Source organism: Syngnathoides biaculeatus, chromosome 23 (assembly GCF_019802595.1).
Source record: "Syngnathoides biaculeatus isolate LvHL_M chromosome 23, ASM1980259v1, whole genome shotgun sequence".
Classification (NCBI taxonomy): Eukaryota; Metazoa; Chordata; class Actinopteri; order Syngnathiformes; family Syngnathidae; genus Syngnathoides; species Syngnathoides biaculeatus.
Genome location: NC_084662.1, coordinates 7867299 through 7886983, shown reverse-complemented (window position 1 = coordinate 7886983; position 19685 = coordinate 7867299). Strand labels below are relative to the sequence as shown.

The following is a 19685-nucleotide window of genomic DNA, read 5'->3' as shown; positions in this document are numbered from 1 at the left end:
AATTCAAATTTCGTAATGCAAAATTTTGGCTTTTTTTTTTTCTTTTTTCATTCCTGTCATTTAAGGATACACAATATAGTTATTGTTTAATTCATTTTCATAAAGATTGACACTTTTTCTTTAAATTATGAATTATAATTTTTTTTTTTTCAGAATTATTTTCTCACAAAAAAATTCCAATTTACTAATGCAAAATTTTGGCTTTTTTTTCCTTTTTATTTCCTGTCATTTAAGGTTACACAAGATAGTTATTGTTCAGGATTATTTGACTTGTTGAAAACTTTCTCTCAATTTTACAAAATAAATACAGTCGCTTCCAATTGATATGATTCCGACAATAGCATGAGAATATAAAATAGACACCAAAAAAAAAAAAAAAAAAAAAAGCTCACTAGTGATGGAAGATTGGGATGTTCTCAGAATGTTGTAGAAAAAACCATTTCAATCAAAGACGACATAATAAAGCAGCAATTTTTCCAGCATATTAAATTAGCAATTGCGTTGCTCTCTCCATGTCGCCAATTTTAGCGTACCGCACGTGGGTCAGGATTGTTCCCCCGCAACGAGCGAGGCTTCAATGTAGGAAAATCCGCGAATAGCGAACCGCCGTCAGGGGAGGGCTCAACGTTATTATCATTGCTATGAAAAAATATTTGGAAAAAATCGTGGCAAGCTTCCCGGGCCCCATCAAATGACGCTTCGGGCCAGATCTGGACCCCGTCAAAGGCGCTTTGTTCCAGGCGGAGGTGGAAGGGATATCACCTCCCTTGTTAGCTGGCAACAACAACAACAACAACAAAAAAACGTCCTTAGCTCGATGATTAACGAGGACGCGTCGCACCCAAAAAATGCGAGCGAGCGAGCCTCCAAGGAGACGCCGAGGTATAGAATGTATCGCGGTGCCATTAAAGTGCCGTAATTCAAGCCGCAGTCTGAAGAAGTAAAAGAAGAAAGAAAAAAAAAACAAGAGCGAGAGCGGCTGGGGTCTCATGCGTGTTTCCAGTCTGGACCTTTTTCCAGCCGCTCTGCCTTTAAATAGACGCTGTTTCCATCTTGACAATCCATCTGCCCACCAACACCCCCGAGCCTCCCTCGACATTATTATAACCCGAAGCCATCGCGCAATGTCTCTCCCCCCCCCCCCCCCCCAACCACCTCTCAATTCTCATCCTCTGTTATTATTTTCCGTCAATGTTTGACACTCGCTTGACAACTATCAACGTATTTCATAATTCGGTGGAACGGCGGTTAGCGCCTTCGCCTTACAGTTGAGATGTCGTGAGTTCGACTCTCCTGGAACAGATTAGTTGACCTTATGTAATTCCCTAATAGGAAAACTGCTGGCAGACTCGTCTTCAAAGCTGTTTACTCTTAAACTTGTTTGACTTTAAATTCATCCGCGCTCCAGACGGCTGTTAAACGTTCACACTTTGACTCAGAACTTTGAGACATTTTTCATTGTCACGCAACGGCGACATGTTCATTTGCTTGTTTGTGCCAAACTTTTGTGCCGTGCTTCAACTCAGTGGACCTGTCAATCACTCGTAGAATCATAGCCAATCAGATAGCCGCGTTGTCTTGACACGCCCCTCTCGCCGCATGGTCCCACAAGCAATGCTGGTTGCCAGTAGCGTGCGCTTGGAAAATTTCATGTTACGAAGAAAATGGTCCTCAGGTGCGCTTGGGGAACGTGAAAATTCTGCTGAAAGATACTTTCGAGATTCATTTTCCAAAGCCCAAAACACAGCTGACGAAGTGTCTACGATGGATTAAGTAGATCCAAGTAGAAAGTACTCACCCTGCTTTACGCGCGCCGTACGATTCCACTATTTTATCCTGTTGGATTTCAATATGAAATTTGCGAGCCGTCAAACATTTTTCCACCGATCGCCAAGGTTTCGCTGTAACCCTGACAATGCGTCTTGCGCCGTCCAAAATCTTTATTCCGTGTGCATATCCCTGCGTGAAATAGTTTAGACCTCTCTCTAGAACTCTCTCGGACAAGGCCGACGCGTTTGCCAAAAAATTATCAGGAATACGCGATAGAGAATCCACTTCAAACCGGTTCTGCTCAGTCGCCATTTTGGAAGCTTGTGGGACGTGGCAACTGGAGCTGAGAGGGCGGAGCTTAAGATCACCATTCGTTGAGGATACGGCGAAAATAACTTTGCTAGCTAAACGACGTTAACTTAAAAAAAATAAGGAAGACGGAGGCGGGCTAATGTGCGAACGACCACTGAGATTGGCTAATGTGTGAAAGGGGGCGGGGTCTTGGAGGATCATTGCGTAAATCTACAGTTTTCATACAACCCTTTTATATGATTAATAATGCGGAAGAAGACTACTCTACTACTACGCTACTACTACTCTAATCAAGCGAGTGTACCAAAGAAGACAAATCCTGCAATGAGTCTGCCTTGAAAAAAAAATTCTGGATCTTTTCAGAATGATTGGCTGCGCGTCTTCATTTGGAACTGCAACCATTGCCGTCGATATCCAAAACCTTTGAGGTCGACGAAAATTTGCTAATAATACCGGCGCTGCTGACATGAACCTTAGCCAGTATTTTTAGTATTTAAGATGTAGAACAACGTTGTTTCTGGTGTTTACACCGTGTCAAAGTTTTCTGCCCTCGTGGGGCCCCGCGATAACTGCTGAATCAGAATCTTTATTTTGGGCCTGCAGGCATGACGAAATCCACCTAGCAACAACAAGTGGCACAGTAACCGAGGGTACTGTACTGAAACTATGTCGCCCACGCGAGTGTTTGCCTTCATTTATATTAAAAAAAAAACAAAAAAAAACAGCAGTCAACACATTCCGCCGTCTTGTCGACGGGGCCCAAGAGCCGAAAGCGGCGCAATAATAGGCCGGCAGGTAAAGCGATTTGGAGGAGGTGCCGTTGACGCAGCGGCGGGCCGTCTTTTGACGAAGGCCCGCGGAAACATTCTTCCGAGGGCCCGTCAGCCGCCGCTCGTCTGATAGACAGCCGATAAAAGCGGCTTCGGCGCGGGTGGACCGTGGAACCTGTACAGTTCCTTCCAGGACACATGACTTGTTTTGATGTACAAGAGACGAAGACAAAAAGCAAACAACTAACACGTCGACATCACGATGGCGAAGGATTTCAACGACTTCTTGTGGCTTACAACAATCCACTCATCTGTTTCCTGAGCCGCTTATCCTCACAAGGGTAGCGGGAGTGCAGGAGCCTATCCCAGCTATCATCGGGCAGGAGGCGGGCCACACCCTCAGCTGGTTGCCAGCCAATCGCAGGGCACATAGAGGCAAACAATCAGTTGCACGCACAGTCGCGCCTTGGGCCAATTTGGAGCGTCCAATTGATGTCGCATGTTTTGGGGATGTGGGAGGAAACCGGAGTGCCCGGAGAAAAGCCACGCAGGCATTGGGGGGAACTCATTCCTTTTAGTTTTGGACTTCTTTTTCTTGAATACGATTCGTGTCTGATTGTTTCATATTTTTTAATGGCTTCCAAAACACCTGTGCCAGCCTCCCACACAATGCGCAAGTTACTTTATGAAAACATAACCAAGCCGCAAACGAACGATTAAAATATTTTGAATACGAGTAAGATGAGGCGGCACGGTGGAGTCAGCTGGTAAAGCGTTGGCCTCACAGTTCTGAGGTTCCGGGTTCAATCCCGGACCCGCCTGTGTGGAGTTTGCATGTTCTCCCCGTGCCTGCGTGGGTTTTCTCCGGGTGGGCACTCCGATTTCCTCCCACATCCCAAAAACATGCAACGTTAATTGGACACTCAAAATTGCACCAAGGTGTGACCGTGAGTGCGACTGTTGTTTGTCTCCATGTGCCCCGCGATTGGCTGGCAACCAGTTCAGGGTGCGTCCCGCCTCCTGCCTGTTGACAGCTGGGATTGGCTCCAGCTATCCCCGCGACCCTTGTGAGGATAAGCGGCCAAGAAATTGGATGGATGGATGGATGGACAAGGAAGCTGAATGTTCCCTTTGTTTAAATGACCCGACTTAATCTGCCGTCCAATTAGAGAAACCCTTCGAGTGCTTGAAGTTACTTGATCAGTTGAACGTGACGACACAAACTGGATGAAATCCGATTGGATAAAGAAAATCCAACTTCCGTACACTGCGGAACAAAGAAAATATCGTGTTGCGGATGCAATTTCATGGAATACATATCATAATTTGCCCGCTAAATGTAGGTCGGCGCATTTAGAAATGGCCGGAGAGCAAAAACGAAACGCGCTGATACGAAAAGTGCACCGTTAGCAAGGGGGGGGGGTCCGCGAGTCGGGCGTGCGAGCACACAGCGGCCCCTCTGTCGTGGCCGTGACGTCAGCGCGGGGCGAGGCGTGACGGAGTCGCCCGCTCTGCCAACAAGAGCTGCACTTTTCGAGATCCCGCCGACTTCGCGGGGCGGGGGGAGGTCGTGACCCGAGGCTCTCGGCTGAGAATTTGAATTATTAGGACTTTGGCGGCTGCAAAACGACCGCTAAAGTCCTCCAAATAAGAGGCAAAGCGGGTTTATTATTCACCGTGAAACTTTACAGCAGAACCTGGTTTTTCGCGATGAATCTGTTCCAGGAAGTCTCGACCAAAACCCGAGCGCCAAATCCAAAGCGACGTTTTCCCCGCGGAAATCCAATGAATCCCTGGAGTTAATAAGCGTAGCGGGCGGTTTCGCGTTCTCGGCTTGTCACGATCCGAGGCCGCCGCTCGAAGTCGGGGGGACATTTTTGCACATCGTGCCTTCTGCACGGAACAGCTGACATGTTTTGGACGGGCATCCGCTATGCGGTCAAGCTGCTTCCGTTCGATATCCGCGGGGTCGAGCTCAGGCGACCCCTGCGGCGGCGATGACTGACGGGCGCGATTCCGCGTCGCTTCTCTGCGCGGGCCGTCCGGCACGCAAGCAGAGAACATATCCATATTAGGAAAGGAGCAGACGGCCTTATATGGCAAGGCTTCCTGCGAATAGTAACAAGCCCGTCAGTCTGCTGGCTCTCCTCGCGCATTCCTGCAACTGCAGGTTTCTTCTTTTTTTTTTTTCTTCTTCTTCTTCTCATTTCCGATGTGCTAGCTGGCTGGCTGGCTGGCTGGCTGGCGAGGGAAGTAGTGCTGCCTTTCATAAGAGTCTCGCCTGGTGTGTGAAAAAGAAAATACACAAACCTCTGTCTCGCCTTTTTCCTCAAGTACGGCTTAAACCTGGCCCGGGTACACACGCCGCACCTGGTCTTTGGTCTTTTCAAGTCCCGCTAAAAACTCATTAGGCAGGTGAGCGGAGAACAAGGACAGCCGTTCCCGTAGCGTACACGCGGCCGGGCCTGCTTTTTCGCTCGAGTCGCTCGCTGGCCGCCGTTTGTCCTGACGAGGCAAGCTGGAAAACAGGCCCTCCGAGGTTCACCTTGTACCGAACGTGCTCCGGCTGACGTACTGGCGCGGCGCTTTTCAAGCCGACCGCAGGACTGAATAACAACGCGTCCGCGTGCGGGGCGCTTAGCGGCGATTTACGATTTGGGTTTGAAGGATTTTAAAGAGCGACTTCATCCGTTTTACTAGTGACGACGAATGCGTTCGAATGTGACATCAGAGCTTGATGAGTTTCGCAGGTTTTAAAGTAGGTCACGACTAGCTACTACTATTGGTGGAAAGTTTAGACTACTGTATAGCCAACATTGGAGTTCTCGGCGAAGGCTCTCAATTTACCAATTAATTTACAATTTTCCTACCCTCACTTATGGGCATGAGCTGTGGGTCGTGACCGAAAGTACGAGATCCCGGATACGAGCGCCCGAAATGAGTTTCCTCCGCAGGGTGTCCGGGCTCTCCCTTAGAGATCGGGTGAGAAACTCGGTCATCAGGGAGGGGCTCAGTGTTGACAGGAGCCAGATGAGGTGGCTGGGGCATCTGATTCTGATGCCTCGCGGACGCACGTCCCACCCGGAAAGAGACCCCGAGGACGACCCGGGACACGCTGGAGAGACTGCGTCTCTCAGCTGGTTTGGGAACGCCTCGGGATCCCTCCGGAAAACTGGCTGGGGAAAGGGAAGTCTGGGTATCCCCGCCGAAGCTACCTGACCCAGAAAAGCGGTAGATAACGGATGGATGGATGGATGGATGGATGGAGTTCTTGGCTTGCAGTGTCGCTAAATAACTTTTTTTTACCCCAAGTGATTTCATTTTTATGGATTTTTATAGTGTACTAATTTCATATGTGTCCAAGGACTCTTCATTTGTTGGTAAACATAAAAACACGCTCGCGGGTAAGCTGCCGTCAGCCACAGCTCACACCCCGACACTCACGCACAGACTTGCCGATGTCAGACAACACCCCACCAAGCCCCGCCTCTTAAAGGGACATAGACATTCACAGACCCGACAATCCGGAGAGTATTTCGTACGCATTTCATGCACGTATTTGTGTTTTGTTCAAAAACACAAACCGGACAACCCGAATCCGACTATAAGTGTCGAATATGAGTGGAAATTTGAGGTGAGGGAAACAAGACTGGAGTCAGTTAGAATAATACGCTGTGGACCCTCTCCGGTTGAACGCGATCCAATTGGAAAATAATGGAAATAATAGTCGGGAACAGCGACAGCTCGTGTCGTGTTTTTCTTCACCGACTCGGAGACGAGAACACAGCGCAGCTCAGTCTCTGGCGAGCTGCTTTGTTTTTTTTTGTTTTTTTTTTTTTGGGGGGGGGGGGGGATGGTGAAAGTTGTTAACTGTTTTGGATCAAAACCCAGCAACTTCCTTTTAAGTGTGACACACATCTCGCCTTTCCCGGAAAATATTTTCTTCCGCGTTCTGATTGGCTCAAATCCCGGAGCCGAGGATGACTCCGCCACCTGTCGCTTTGACGCTCATAATTGTCTTCAACTGTGTTTTTGTTTCATGTAGAAATGAGCTCTATTATTTTGTTTCTGGTCAGCACCGTGGCCTACCGGTCGAAGGGTAGGTGTCACAATTCGAAAGTTGCGGGTTCGAATCTCGGTTCCTGGGGTTTGCATGTGTTTGGGCCCGTGCGCTTGACTGGGTTCTCTCCGGCTTCCTCCCACATATCAAAAAAGACCCACGTTGGGGTTTGAAAGCCTGGAGCGCAACACCCTCAGTTTTTGCCAGACTTAGACTTCAAAGATCCAAAGTAGCCGAACGAAACCTTCAAAGCGCCCGTGAGATAATGCGGTGATTCAAATGGGGTGGGGGAAATGCCCCCAGACCAGAACCGCGCCGTCCCCAGAGTCCGAGTCCCACCTTTGCGGCGGCTCTCCGAGCCCCGGACCTTCGACTTTCCTTTTGGTTCATTCATCCCGTTTTGTTTCTTGCTCCTCGAGTGCCGCCTCCCCCCTTTTGAAAATGAATATTTATCGGCTTTGTGTTTGTGAAGTCAGCCTTCAGGAATTCCCAGTGTGGGGTCCTGAGCAGACTTGGACCTTGGCGTTCCAGATGAGCGAGAGAGAGAGAGAGAGAGAGAGAGAGAGAGAGAGCGAGCTTGCTGTTGTTTGGCCAGCCCGCCGGCCTCCTCGTCCTCCTCCTCCTCCTCCTCCTCCTCCTTCAGACGGCAGGAATGTGGGATGTCTGGAGTGGGGGTCAGGAAGCCAGGAAAGAATGCCAAGTATGTCCATGTTTGTCCCCGGGCCTCCCACCCTCCTCCGAGGTGACGTTTCCGCCGAGGGCCGAGGGCTATAAAGGCGGCGGCGGCGGCGAGCTCTCGGCACAACTCACAGCGAGACCGACCCGAGCTAAAGTCTAGCTTTCACTCCAAGAGCGAGAAGACGGCGGACTCCCCGAGAGACTCCCCCCCAACCCCGACGACAGATCGACTCGATCCAGGAAAAGGAAGACTTTACTCTCCTGACGGAAGAATCTTTTTATGCCCCTCAAGATGCCCGCCGCAAAGAAAGTGATTTTGCTGCCCCTGGTGTGCGTCTTCTTCTGGAACGCGGTAAGACCCTTTCCGCTCGCTCGGCGTCGTGCACGTTTGACGGGGCGCTCGCTAAGTCCTCTCCGGTCACGTTCAGGCCGCCGGTCAGGAGTGCGGAGGCCGGTGCTCGTGCCCCACGGCGCCGCCCGAGTGCGCCCCGGGCGTCAGCCTGGTGCCGGACGGCTGCGGCTGCTGCCGGGTGTGCGCCAAGCAGATGGGCGAGCTGTGCGCCGAGAGGGACGCCTGCGACACCCACAAGGGCCTCTACTGCGACTTTGGCTCGCCCGGCAACCGCCGCATCGGCGTGTGCACAGGTGAGAACGCCGACGACCTTTCGGGCGAATCGTATCGACGTGGATTGCGAGGAGGCAAATGTTGTACTGAAGCGAAACATATTGTTGACAAATTTACTTTGAAACTATTGTTGGACTTTCCTACAAAAATAAAATTGCACTTTGCTAACAAGATGAGAAAGTATTAATGCTGCATGCGTTCATGTTGAGCTTTACCGAAACCCCCCCCCACACACACACACAAATTATTGCTGTTGTACTTTCTCAAAAACTATTGATTATTATTCACATTCCAATCATAACGCTTGTGTCATGGCGCGGGTCACAAATAAGTTCCCCACGCACAGTTCACCAAACTCGGGAAATCTTAAATCTATTTGCAAGGTTTGCAGTTTGCTGAAAAGGGATTGTTTTGTTTTGTTTTGTTTTGGTTGCAGCGCGAGAGAGCGCCACCTGCGTGTTCGGAGGAATGGTGTACAAGAGCGGCGAGAGCTTCCAGAGCAGCTGCAAGTACCAGTGCACGTGCCTGGACGGGGCGGTGGGCTGCGTGCCCCTGTGCTCCATGGACGTGCGACTGCCCAGCCCCGACTGCCCCGCCCCCCGCCGCGTCAAGGTGCCCGGCAAGTGCTGCGAGGAGTGGGTGTGCGACGCCCCGCGGCACACCGACACCTTCATGGGCTCCGTCCTGCCCGGTGAGCCACCTCGCCCGCTGATCTAACGCCCGCGCTGAGCCCGACGGGTTTGCTGATCTCCGTGTTTGTGCGAGCAGCTTACCGCCAAGAGGAGACCTTTGGCCCAGATCCGTCCATGATGCGGGAGAACTGCCTGGTCCAGACCACCGAGTGGAGCGCCTGCTCCAAGACCTGCGGCCTGGGCGTCTCCACCCGGGTCACCAACGACAACCGCGAGTGCCGCCTGGAGAAGCAGACCCGGCTGTGCATGGTGCGCCCCTGCGAGTCCCACCTGGAGCAGAGCATCCGGGTCAGTACCTCGCGAGCAAATCGAATGCAACCTCCAATAAAAATCCAGCTCAGGAGAACGGGATCCGATATTGTATGTTGTATCGTTGTCGTTTTTTCCAGAAAGGGAAAAAGTGCATCCGCACGCCGCGCCTCTCCAAGCCCATGAAGTTCGAGATCTCGGGCTGCACCACCACCAAGTCGTACCGCCCCAAGTTCTGCGGCGTGTGCCTGGACGGCCGCTGCTGCACCCCCCACCGGACCACCACGCTGCCCATGGAGTTCAAGTGCCCCGACGGGCAGGTGATGAAGAAGCACATGATGTTCATCAAGTCGTGCGCCTGCCACCACAACTGCCCCGGCGAGAACGACATCTTCGAGTCCGTCTACTACAAGAAGATGATGGGCGACATGGCGTGAGGCCCGCCCGCCGGCGCCGCCTTTCCTGACTTGAAAACAGAACTCATCTCGCAGCTCCGTATGTACACAGGCCTCGTTTTTTGTGCTTGCTTTGTCAAAGTAGTCACGCACTTTTTTTGTTTTGTTTTGTTTTGTTTTGTGTCGCGTGTATTTGTGCGTGCAGCCCTGTGCACTTTTTCAGACAGAGGGAGAGATTCCTGCACTAATAATATTGTGGAAAACACGCCCGTCCAGTTTTTTTAACTGTATTTTTAAATCTAAAATCTTGACCTCCCCTCTAAATGAGGTGTGAAATGAGTCCCCCCCCCCCGCCCCCCACCTCAACCAGACCTGCGAACGCAGCGGGCCGCTGTTCTGCCCCTGTTGCGTGTTCAAGCGCGCAGGCCCGAACGCGGGCCTCGTCCCAAAAAGGTCGACGTTTCCGTCCGGACGCGAGTGGGCGTGACCACGGCACTGAGAAGAATGAAAGATTACCGGAAGAATAAGAAGGAGAACAAAAAAAAAAAAAAAAGACTGGAAGAATTGTCAGTTCATTCCGAGATGAAGCATGTAAATGATGTATATGTTTGTACAGTGTAAGTTAATTTAAAAGCCTAAAATGTTCTGTGCTTTTTCCAAAAAATGTATCAATAGTGTTTTTGTTTTGTTTGGACAACAGTATTTTTTACTATTTTATTGAGCAGTGTGACAGATTGTTACATGTTTTGCCTTGTAGCTGGAAATAAAATAAAAAAATGCTATATTTTTTGATACAAACCCGCGTCCCCGCACTTCTTTTCCCGGCGAGTTAAATTTACATTCCAGACGTCCGACGGCTCAAAGAAACCTCACGACTCATATTTAGTGATGTCACAAGCGACAGGTTGTCCTTCGTTTATCATGGAGGGGGGGGGGAGCCCTCCCCGATAGACGAAAATCCCCCAAATAGAGATAAAACATCTTCTTATTGAGAAACAGTTCGGTCCAATAGGTCGGACTCGTTTCCGCCGAGGCTGCCCTTTGTCACCGATTTTGTTCATAACTTTTACGGACAGAATTTCTAGGCGCAGCCGAGGCGTCGGCGTCGCATCTCTGCTCTTTGCAGAGTTTTGCGACCTCGGATTCAGAACACGAATGAAATTGCTCATTTGTGTTGAGACGCCAAACTGCAAAAATAACGGTGTGGAACTCAGAAGTAAGCGTCGTCCTCGTCGAGACACAAGTTGCCGGAAAGATCTCATTGCGTTGTCCGAGTGTACCGAACGCATTGTACAATATATTATACGGATATCATTTTTGTTTTTCAAGACCGCAAAACAACATAAAATTCAGTCAAATAAAATATACAAACTCAAAATATGAAACGTTAATATACAACATACATCTTATATATATATAATATATATAAAACACAGCTCGCTCATTGGCTGGTGAAGGTCTCCCTAATGAATTGACCGCAAGAGTGATGGCGAATGACCTTTGACCTACAAAAAAACTGAGTAACAGCACACGGTAAAAAAAAAATAATAATAAATAAATACTGATAGGACTGCTAACGATTCAGTTTTTACACCAAACTGATAGTACGAGAGCGACCCCTGCTGTATTTTATTTTTCCCTGCATATTCGAATGGTAAAATTAACTGCGGCGTACATCAATGGGTTATGACAAAATGCATATGCGCGCGCACACACGCTGTACGACTTTGTGATTGTTTCTGATAACACTCATGGGTATTACGTAACTTGTCATCAAGTGAAATTAACACACCCCTTCTGTGTCATTGTTTTCCGTTACTCGGAACTCGAAACCCGACCTAAGCCCAACCACACCCAAACCCGATGTTCGGCAACTTAACCTGGACTCGAAATCCTAAATTGTAAGCACAACGTGGGTTTGACATATTGACGTGAAACCCAAATGCAGAATCCAAACCCGGGTTGAAAATCTGACTTGGAACCTTGACCCCCATTTGCAAACCGAACCCGCATCTTTGACACCTAACCCTAGTTTGAAAAAATTCATTTCCAACCCTGACGTAAAACCACAACATTTTCTTTGTATTTGTTTTGTTGCTGTTCCGAGGGCTAACGATTCGGCGGGTAAACAAGAAAGCCAAGACGTCGACGCCTTTGGAATGAATAACTGACCATAAACCTTTGCCCTATTCCACGGCTTCCACGCCTCCGGTACGCAACCATGACGTCAGCATCTCAACTCATCGACTCTACGTATATTCGATAGTGATTTCTACATATACCGATGAGGACGTAGATAACGAGTGAACGATTCCAAAGGAAGTCAGCAGCTGTGTCTGGGATCATCACAAGAAAATATTGGGATCGTTTCACACTTTCCAAAAAGAATGCCATTATGAAGGTGAAATTTTGAGGAACCGCAGCTTTGGCCTACTCACCAACAATGGCCAGAACGGCAGCCGAGTAAGAAACTCAAGAACGGCGTCCCGCAAGGTTCAATGCCAGCACCCGTGCTGTTTAATATCCACATCTACGACCTAACCAACAACAACGTGAAGCGAGTACGGACACTGCCCTGGGCGACGGCCTACGGATTGTCGCCCACGAGCCAGCCCAACTCGACAATTGCCTGTCCCGGCCGGAATTGCGCCTGCCGAGGTCAGACCAGAAGGACCCTTGCCGGCCCTTGCCCCAAAGGCACAGATGAACCAATCCCTCCCCCTGCGCAAGACCGGCACGGAAAGACCTCAGCGGAAACTCCTTAAGTCCCAGGACGACAAAACTTGCTACAACAGAACTGAAAGACACAGATGTATCAAATACAGATCTTGCAGGGGCTACTGGGCGATTGTTGGTACGGTATGATATTAAATGTCCGAAATGTAGGATTCTTTGATTGTCTGACTCTCGAGCCTTGAGGCTAATGTTAAGGGAAGTCAAGGACGTTTTAGCTAAAATGAGCCACGCCGTCAAGCAGTTCAGGAGGCATCCTGCCCGATGACATCTGGTATTGGCTCCAGAACTCCTGCGACCCGGCTCAGAAAATGGATGGTTGGAAGCCACCCTGTCAACTATTCCGGTACATCAAGTGAATCTTTTATTTCTGCTCCTCTTCGCGCACAATATGATATCAGCTGATCGAAATCTCTCAGCGCAATCGAGAAAAAAAGGAAAGAAAACGATTCCAGTCTACTAGAACTTCTGCTAGTACTCCTGCGGATCGACAACAAATCAACAAATGCTAACCACGTGAAAACTACAAGAGGATAGGCAGGGATTCCCAACACACCAAAGTTGCGTGTTTATCTGTTTGTCATTTTATGACACAAAACAACAATGAATTCCTGGTATCGGTAGTGATAAACCAGTGCTCATCACAAACTTTGCAATGCATCATATTGCCAAATATTGATATGAGGCCTTAAGATAAGTATGACGATGTGTGTACTTTGCTCCAGCCTGTAAAAGAGTAGTTATCAGAAAGGCTCGTCCGCTGCGCAGAAGCCGAGTTCCGCGTCTAGCGCTCTTGTTGAGGCCGGGGGGAGTTCGTGTTGTGTTTGTGTAGTTTTGTGTTTTTGGAAATCGTCGCAGACGCAGCCATGATCAGCCGCAACTTCAAGAACGTGCTGGTGGTGTCGCTGGGCTTCCTGTCGCTCTTCACGGCGTACGGCGGACTGCAAAGCCTGCAGGTAAACGCCGGCTGAGAAGTACTTTCAATACTGGCCGGACCATTTTTGGAAACTTCAAATTGACGGCACAATGTGTGACTGTGACCGAAATGAACAAAAGGAATACCGAAAACTGCCACTGACTTGATTTTAGTCTCTTGTAAATTATTTTGAGAATTATCAGTATTTCTATATTCAGTCATAGGACTGATTGTTATTGTTTTTCCTGTTAGCTCTGTGATTGTAGTCGTGGCTAATCCTTCCGCGTGAGAACGTTGCATTTTGGGAACGCCGTCCATCCCGGATGTTGAACGCGTAACTTTGAAGGCGCCAAATCCAACGTGCACGTTTCCTATCTGTCAACTGTCCAGAGCAGCCTGAACGCGGAGGAGGGGATGGGCGTGGCCTCCTTGAGCGTCATCTACGCCTCCATCATCATCTCGTCCATGTTCCTGCCCCCCCTCATGATCAAGAACCTGGGTTGCAAGTGGACCATCGTGGCCGGCATGGCCTGCTACGTGTCCTACTCCTTCGGGAACCTCTATCCGGGATGGTAACGTACCGTAGCTCAGAAGCAGAACTTTCTCATCGGACCGAACCTTCTTTGCGTACTGGCACCATTTCTCAAGACTGCACACTGGGGTAGACCCTTCCCTGGGGGCTAGAACCTCGACTTTGCACCGGTACCTCTTCTCAGGACAGGGAGTCTCAGGACCAAACGACAAACTTTCATTTGAGACCAACCAGAGCTTCTCCTGGGACTAGAACCTGTTGTCAAGACTCTTCATTTGGGTCTCCGCTTGAGACAGAAGAGTTATCAGTGGGATAAAACGTTATTTGGGGCTCATCTTGGCTTGGGACGATTCCACTCCCTTCGGACGAGAATTATTTCCCAGACCTAGGACTTTCTCTTCTTTTAGACCTTCTCTCGGCAGGTGAACCTCACGCTCTGACTCGAACTTTCTCTCGGGACAGGAAAGTGATCTTGATCTAAAACCTTTTCTTTGGGCTACTACATCTTCTTGGGACTGGTACCCTCAGTTGGGACTAGACGTAGGACCTATTCTCTTGACTCTTTTCTCCAGTTTCTTAGGACTGTTCCAGAAACCGCCTGCGCTGCATCCAATTAGCCTCAGTTGCTTTGGTTTGGTTTCTCAGGTACACGCTGATCCCCACTTCAGTGGTCCTGGGTTTGGGGGGCTCCCCTCTGTGGTCGGCCAAGTGCACGTACCTCACCATCTCCGGCAACGCGCAGGCGGCCAAGGAGGGCAAGAAGGGTCCGGACGTCATCAACCAGTACTTCGGCGTCTTCTTCTTCATCTTCCAGTCGTCGGCCGTGTGGGGGAACCTAATGTCCTCGCTCATCTTCGGCCAGGACACCAACATAAGTAATTGCCGCCTTTAACGCTTGGATGCGCATACCACAAGCGTGCTGACGTGGGCTAACTTGACGCCGTGGAACTTGTCCAGTCTGAAAAAGATGCAAAGTCAATTAACATCTCGCGATGGCAAATGTTTGTTTGTTGCCAGTTGACGTGACGGACGAGCAGCTCCAGTTTTGCGGGGCCGCCGACTGCGGCCTGAACATCTCGTCCAACGCCACCGCCGGCAGGCCGGCGCAGAAACTGGTGTGGACCCTGGTCGGATGCTACATCGGTAAAGTGCGCTTTCAATGATCTTAGCGGCCGGCTGAGTGAACATTCTGTGTCGCTCGTGACTTCCCGAAGGATTCTGTCCCGAAGACGAGTTAACATGATTAACAGTTCTGCTCCAAAACTCGGAAAGTTGTAAGACGAGCGACCGGCGTCACGGTGTTGGTGTTTCCGGGGCAGGCGTAGGTGTGCTGGCCATGTTGATCGTGGCCGTGTTTCTGGACGACATCGACCGGGAGCGCACCAGCCGTTTCCGCGGCAACCGTGAGCCCTTCTGCCACACCTTCCTGGCCACCTTCCGCCTGCTGAAGGACTGGCGGCTGCTCACCCTCATCCCGCTCACCATGTACAGCGGCTTTGAGCAGAGCTTCCTGTCCGGGGAGTACACCAAAGTGAGTCTCGACACCGCACTGCACCGCACCGCACCGCACTGGACCGTCCAGGAACTAGGTTGAATTGACAGGAGGCGCTTCATTGGCAATTCTAAGCATTGCCGGTGGGTCGTCGGTGACCGTGGGATTTCACCCCTGCTGCTTTTGTTCCAGAACTACGTGACGTGCGCCCTGGGTATTCACTACGTTGGCTTCGTGATGATGTGTTTCGGGGCGTCCAATTCGCTTTGCTCCTTCCTCTTCGGACGACTCGCTCGCTACACCGGCAGGGCGGCGCTCTTCTTCCTAGGTAAAAAAAAAAAAAAAAAAAAGTTCCGCCGTCTTATACGTGTTGTTGTTGAGAATCTCGAAAGAGTTTTCTGTGTGTTTTGATTTCTGCATTTTAGCGGCAGTGGCTAACTTGTCGTGCATTGTCGCGCTGTTGTACTGGAGGCCCCACCCTCAGGAGTTGGGCGTCTTCTTCGTGTTTCCCGCCTTGTGGGGAATGGCCGACGCCATCTGGCAGACGCAGACCAACGGTCAGGAGACACAAGAAAGATTTTTGGGGGGGAGCTTTTTAGTGCATTCGGTGTCCTCGCTGTGGTTGAAATTCCAAAATACAAGTGACTTTGTATTTCTTTTTTTGCGGCAGCTCTCTACGGCATCCTGTTCCCCGACGAAAAGGAGGCGGCCTTCGCCAACTACCGCATGTGGGAGTCGTTGGGCTTCGTGATCGCCTTCGCCTACAGCACCTTCCTCTGTCTGGAGTACAAACTTTACATCCTGCTGGCTGTGCTGCTGCTGACCGCCGTCACCTACCCGATAGTCGAGTACCACGAGTACAAGAATCCCACGGCAGCCAAGGACGACGAACACTCCAAGGGAGTCGTCGCCGTGGACGACAGCAGCGTTTACTGCCAGACCAAACTCTGAACGAACGACGACGACGTGGATGTAGGCTGCGACCGTAATCATCTCCTGACACTCCAGAACCGAAGGACCGAGCTCACGCGGGCCAAGGTGGCAAAACACCTCACGCTGGCCCAAAAAGTCAACATTGGTCACAAAAGGAGGCTTTTTCCCCCCCTCCAAAAATCAGAACTTTATCCTCCTAACTTATGACGAGATCAACTCCACTTATATTACAAAAACATAATTTAACTGGAATATTAAGGCAATAAAGTCATAATTATTACAAAACTTTATTTGTTGTAAAATATTTTCATAATATTCTGGGGTCGTACTGAGAGGGAAAAAAAATAAGTATGAGAATACTGTAAAACATATTTGAAAGTATTATTAAATTAAATAATTGAATATGTTTTGTTGCCTTGCTGAAATTATAAACATGGATCCTCGTTATGTTTCAAATAATGTAAATAGTTTAGCACGCCTGCACTAAATTCTTTATGCTGTACATCAGGATTTGACCACAAGAGGGCAGTAAAGACCTTTTAAATTTTGAGAAAGCCTTTGCTGCCCTCTAACGGCAAAATTCTCCTGTAACAGTTCGAGTGGCAGTGCTAATTATTCAGAAATTTCACATCTACGCTTCAGGATGTAGATATTAAAGACAGCAGACACAGATAAAATACTTTATATTTTGTTATTTATTACCACAGTGACAGTTTAGACGGTCTGTACCAACAAACTTCTGCTATGATTCCTGCGAGTGTGACGAGTATCATTCCTTCAAAAGATCAAGTCTGGCGAGATTGATCACGCTCCAGTTCACCTGCGACCCCATTCCCACATAAATTCCAAATATAAGAACATGTGCGTGTGATTGAGTAAATAAGACGCGTTAAATTCGTGCATTTGATAATTCATTGCTTAATATAATTCAGTCAATTTACTTGCGTCGGGGAACCGGGAAAGATCAGACACATCCAACATGGCCGACGCGCTGACGCCTCGCAACAAAACAGAGCGGAATGTGACGTGTTACTCAAATCTCGCGAGACTCATCGGTGCTCCTTTTCTACCTGCGGCCCCCTCCCCCTCGGTCTTCATTGGCCGTGTTCAAAGTCCAATGTTCGGACGACGGAGGAGGAAGGAGGGGGGGGGGGGGGGCCACAACCGCCGCTAATTCCAGCCGCTCCCGTGAAGCTCCAGTTCCGCTAAAGAGGCTTAAGCAGCCCGGTGGCAGGAGGCACTCAGCGACGCGCACTCAAGTAGGACTCATTTCTCTTTCCTTCTTCTTTCTTCTTCTTTTTTTTTTTTTCCGAGGAACGTTCGAGCGAAGCTAGCTCGGCTCGTCGCGCTTGTTGAGCTCCGCGTGTCGGTTCGGTTCGGCGAGATGTCACACCGCTCGAGCAGCTCCAATATTAACCGTTCTCAGCGTGTCACCGACGGAATGTGTCCCTGATTTCGTTGTTTGCTGTCTTTTTTTTTTTTTTTTTGACTTTGGGCGTATTTTTAAATCAAATTTTAGTTTTTATTTGATTTTTTTTTTTTTTTTTTTAGTTGCTCCGCGATGTGTTTTAACAGCATCCCGCAGTTGAGGCTCGGTTGAGGTGCCTCGTTCCAAGTAAGCCTCCGAGACAAACACCGAGCCATGGCCAAGAAGCAGTCCGAGGCGGCGAGCGGCGACCTGGGCCAGGTGACCGACGACGAGCTCCTCCGCGGGGGCAAAGAGGAGCTCCTGCGCCTGCTGCGCCGCGTCGACGGCGAGAAGATGAACCTGATGATCGAGCACGGCAACCTGATGAAGGACATCAACCGGCGGCTCCAGGTGCACCTCCACGAGATCCGCAGCCTGAAGGAGGTCAACCAGAAGCTCCAGGACGACAACCAGGAGCTCCGCGAGCTCTGCTGCTTCCTGGACGACGACCGGCAGAAGGGCAAGAAGCTGTCCCGGGAGTGGCAGCGCTTCGGCCGCTACACGGCCAGCGCCATGTGGAAGGAGGTGGGCGCCTACATGCTCAAGCTCAAGGAGCTGGAGGCCAACCAGGAGACGGTTCTGCGGGAGAACGCCGAGCTCAAGGAGATCATCCTCATGCTGGACGAGGAGAGGAACGGGGCGGGCTCCAGGAGCTCCATAGACAGCCAGTCCAGCCTCAGCAACCTCAACGGGGGCACCGGGACCGTCCGGGACATCGGGGACGGCAGCAGCACCTCCAGCGCGGGCAGCGCCGGGAGTCCCGACCACCACCACCATCACCACCACCACCACCACCACCAGCACAACCAGGTCAACAAGCCCGCCCCGGAGGCCCCCAAGCCGGGCCAGAGCACGCGGAGGTCCATGGACGACCTGTCGGTGCCGCACCATCACAGGAGCATCCCCAATGGACTCAATGGTGAGTGGACACAAATTGTTCACTAACACACAATTGTCTACATAGTAGTGTAGTGAAGTACTGTAAATAGTGTTTTTCCAACCGGGTTCCACATTTTGCAATAAATTATACCATTCCGTTTTCCGAACCGCTAATCCTCACGTGGGTCGCGGGCATGCTGGCGCCTAACCCAGCAATTTTCCGGCTGGTCGCCAAGCGATTGGAAAATGACATTTGTCAAACAATTTAGAGTCTGAAGTGAACCTCCCATGCGTGTTTTTGGGATGTGGGCCCATGAAAACTGGATCTGAACCCGGGTCCCTAATATTGTGAGGCGAACGCTCGAACCATTCAGACGGACATTTCTGCGTACACATGAATTGATTATGTTTCAGTAATCTGTTAATGTTCAGGTTTGCGAGGCTTAGAGTGATTCTTAAACTATTTTTAAAAAACTGATAATAATCTAAAAGGGACAATATGAAAAAAAATTAATCGTGATGGTGAGCAGTGAACAGGCCAGATTTTGCGGAGCAATTCAATCACACCTGCCACCCAAATAAGGACCACAGGTCTCTAACGAGCTGCTGCTCAGCCTACTTCTCCTTCCTAGTTTAGCTGACACCGCCCCCCTCTGCTCTTAAAGGGGTACACTCATAATTACCAACAGAACACACACCCGCAACTTTATATCTGCAGGCGGGACTGACCACACCTGTACGTTTTTCAAATGTGAGCGACTGCAGTATGTTTTTCAACCCATGAAAAAGGATGTCTTTACAAATGGGCGATATAGCGTGGGTGGAAAAGATACCCTGTCGAGTTTTGAGTGGATGTTTAAAGAAAAAAAAAAAAAAAACGCAAACAGGCTAATACATACTAGCTAGCGTGCGTGCAATGACGGCGACGGCATATGTCGATCAAAATTGCTTTTAAGGATTATGGTGGTGGTTGGCGAGGGGGCTACTTGGGTTAATCCCACCACCAAGTCTTGATTGGGGAGATTAAATCGGACGCGCTCGCACAGCATCTGCAAGTGCCCCCGACCCCCCCCCCCCCCACTCCCACTCACCCGCCACACAACCCATTTGGCCCGCTGCTCTTTTGGCTTATCTTCAACCTCATGTCACATTAGTCCATTGCAAAAATTTGCAATGCTCAA

The 19685-nt window shown here is 49.9% G+C and overlaps 3 protein-coding genes across 6 annotated transcripts in view; all 3 read left to right on the top strand.

The window, feature by feature from the left end:
- The first annotated feature begins 7556 nt into the window (after positions 1-7556).
- ccn2a (cellular communication network factor 2a) lies at positions 7557-10335 on the top strand. The gene is made up of 5 exons (XM_061812217.1): positions 7557-7942; positions 8019-8235; positions 8652-8906; positions 8984-9195; positions 9297-10335. The coding sequence occupies exons 1-5, from the start codon at positions 7871-7873 to the stop codon at positions 9591-9593; spliced, it is 1053 nt and encodes a 350-aa protein (XP_061668201.1). The 5' UTR covers positions 7557-7870; the 3' UTR covers positions 9594-10335.
- A 1535-nt stretch (positions 10336-11870) lies between these two features.
- Positions 11871-16415, top strand: unc93a (unc-93 homolog A). 2 transcript variants are annotated; one of them, XM_061812350.1, is made up of 9 exons: positions 11871-12630; positions 13143-13240; positions 13591-13772; positions 14378-14607; positions 14750-14875; positions 15052-15263; positions 15417-15552; positions 15650-15781; positions 15895-16415. In XM_061812350.1, exons 1-9 carry the CDS (start codon positions 12549-12551, stop codon positions 16173-16175), a joined length of 1479 nt encoding a protein of 492 aa, XP_061668334.1. In that variant the 5' UTR covers positions 11871-12548; the 3' UTR covers positions 16176-16415. The 2 variants fall into 2 exon arrangements, with proteins under 2 accessions (XP_061668334.1, XP_061668335.1); XM_061812351.1 differs by lacking the exon at positions 11871-12630 and having other exon boundaries at positions 12644-13240; positions 13596-13772.
- Positions 16416-17043: 628 nt separating this feature from the next.
- The window catches only part of LOC133496518 (coiled-coil domain-containing protein 85C-B-like), a 40267-nt gene continuing 37625 nt past the window's right edge, over positions 17044-19685 (top strand). For 2 of the 3 annotated variants that reach the window (XR_009793805.1, XM_061812212.1), the window contains exons 1-2: positions 17047-17416; positions 17709-18544. Coding sequence is in view for 2 of the 3 variants with exons in the window: in XM_061812212.1 (XP_061668196.1) it covers positions 17800-18544 (745 nt within the window). In the remaining variant the exon portion in view is untranslated. Of the gene's footprint in view, positions 17417-17708; positions 18545-19685 lie in introns of all 3 variants that reach the window. The other variant, XM_061812214.1, reaches the window with a different exon arrangement.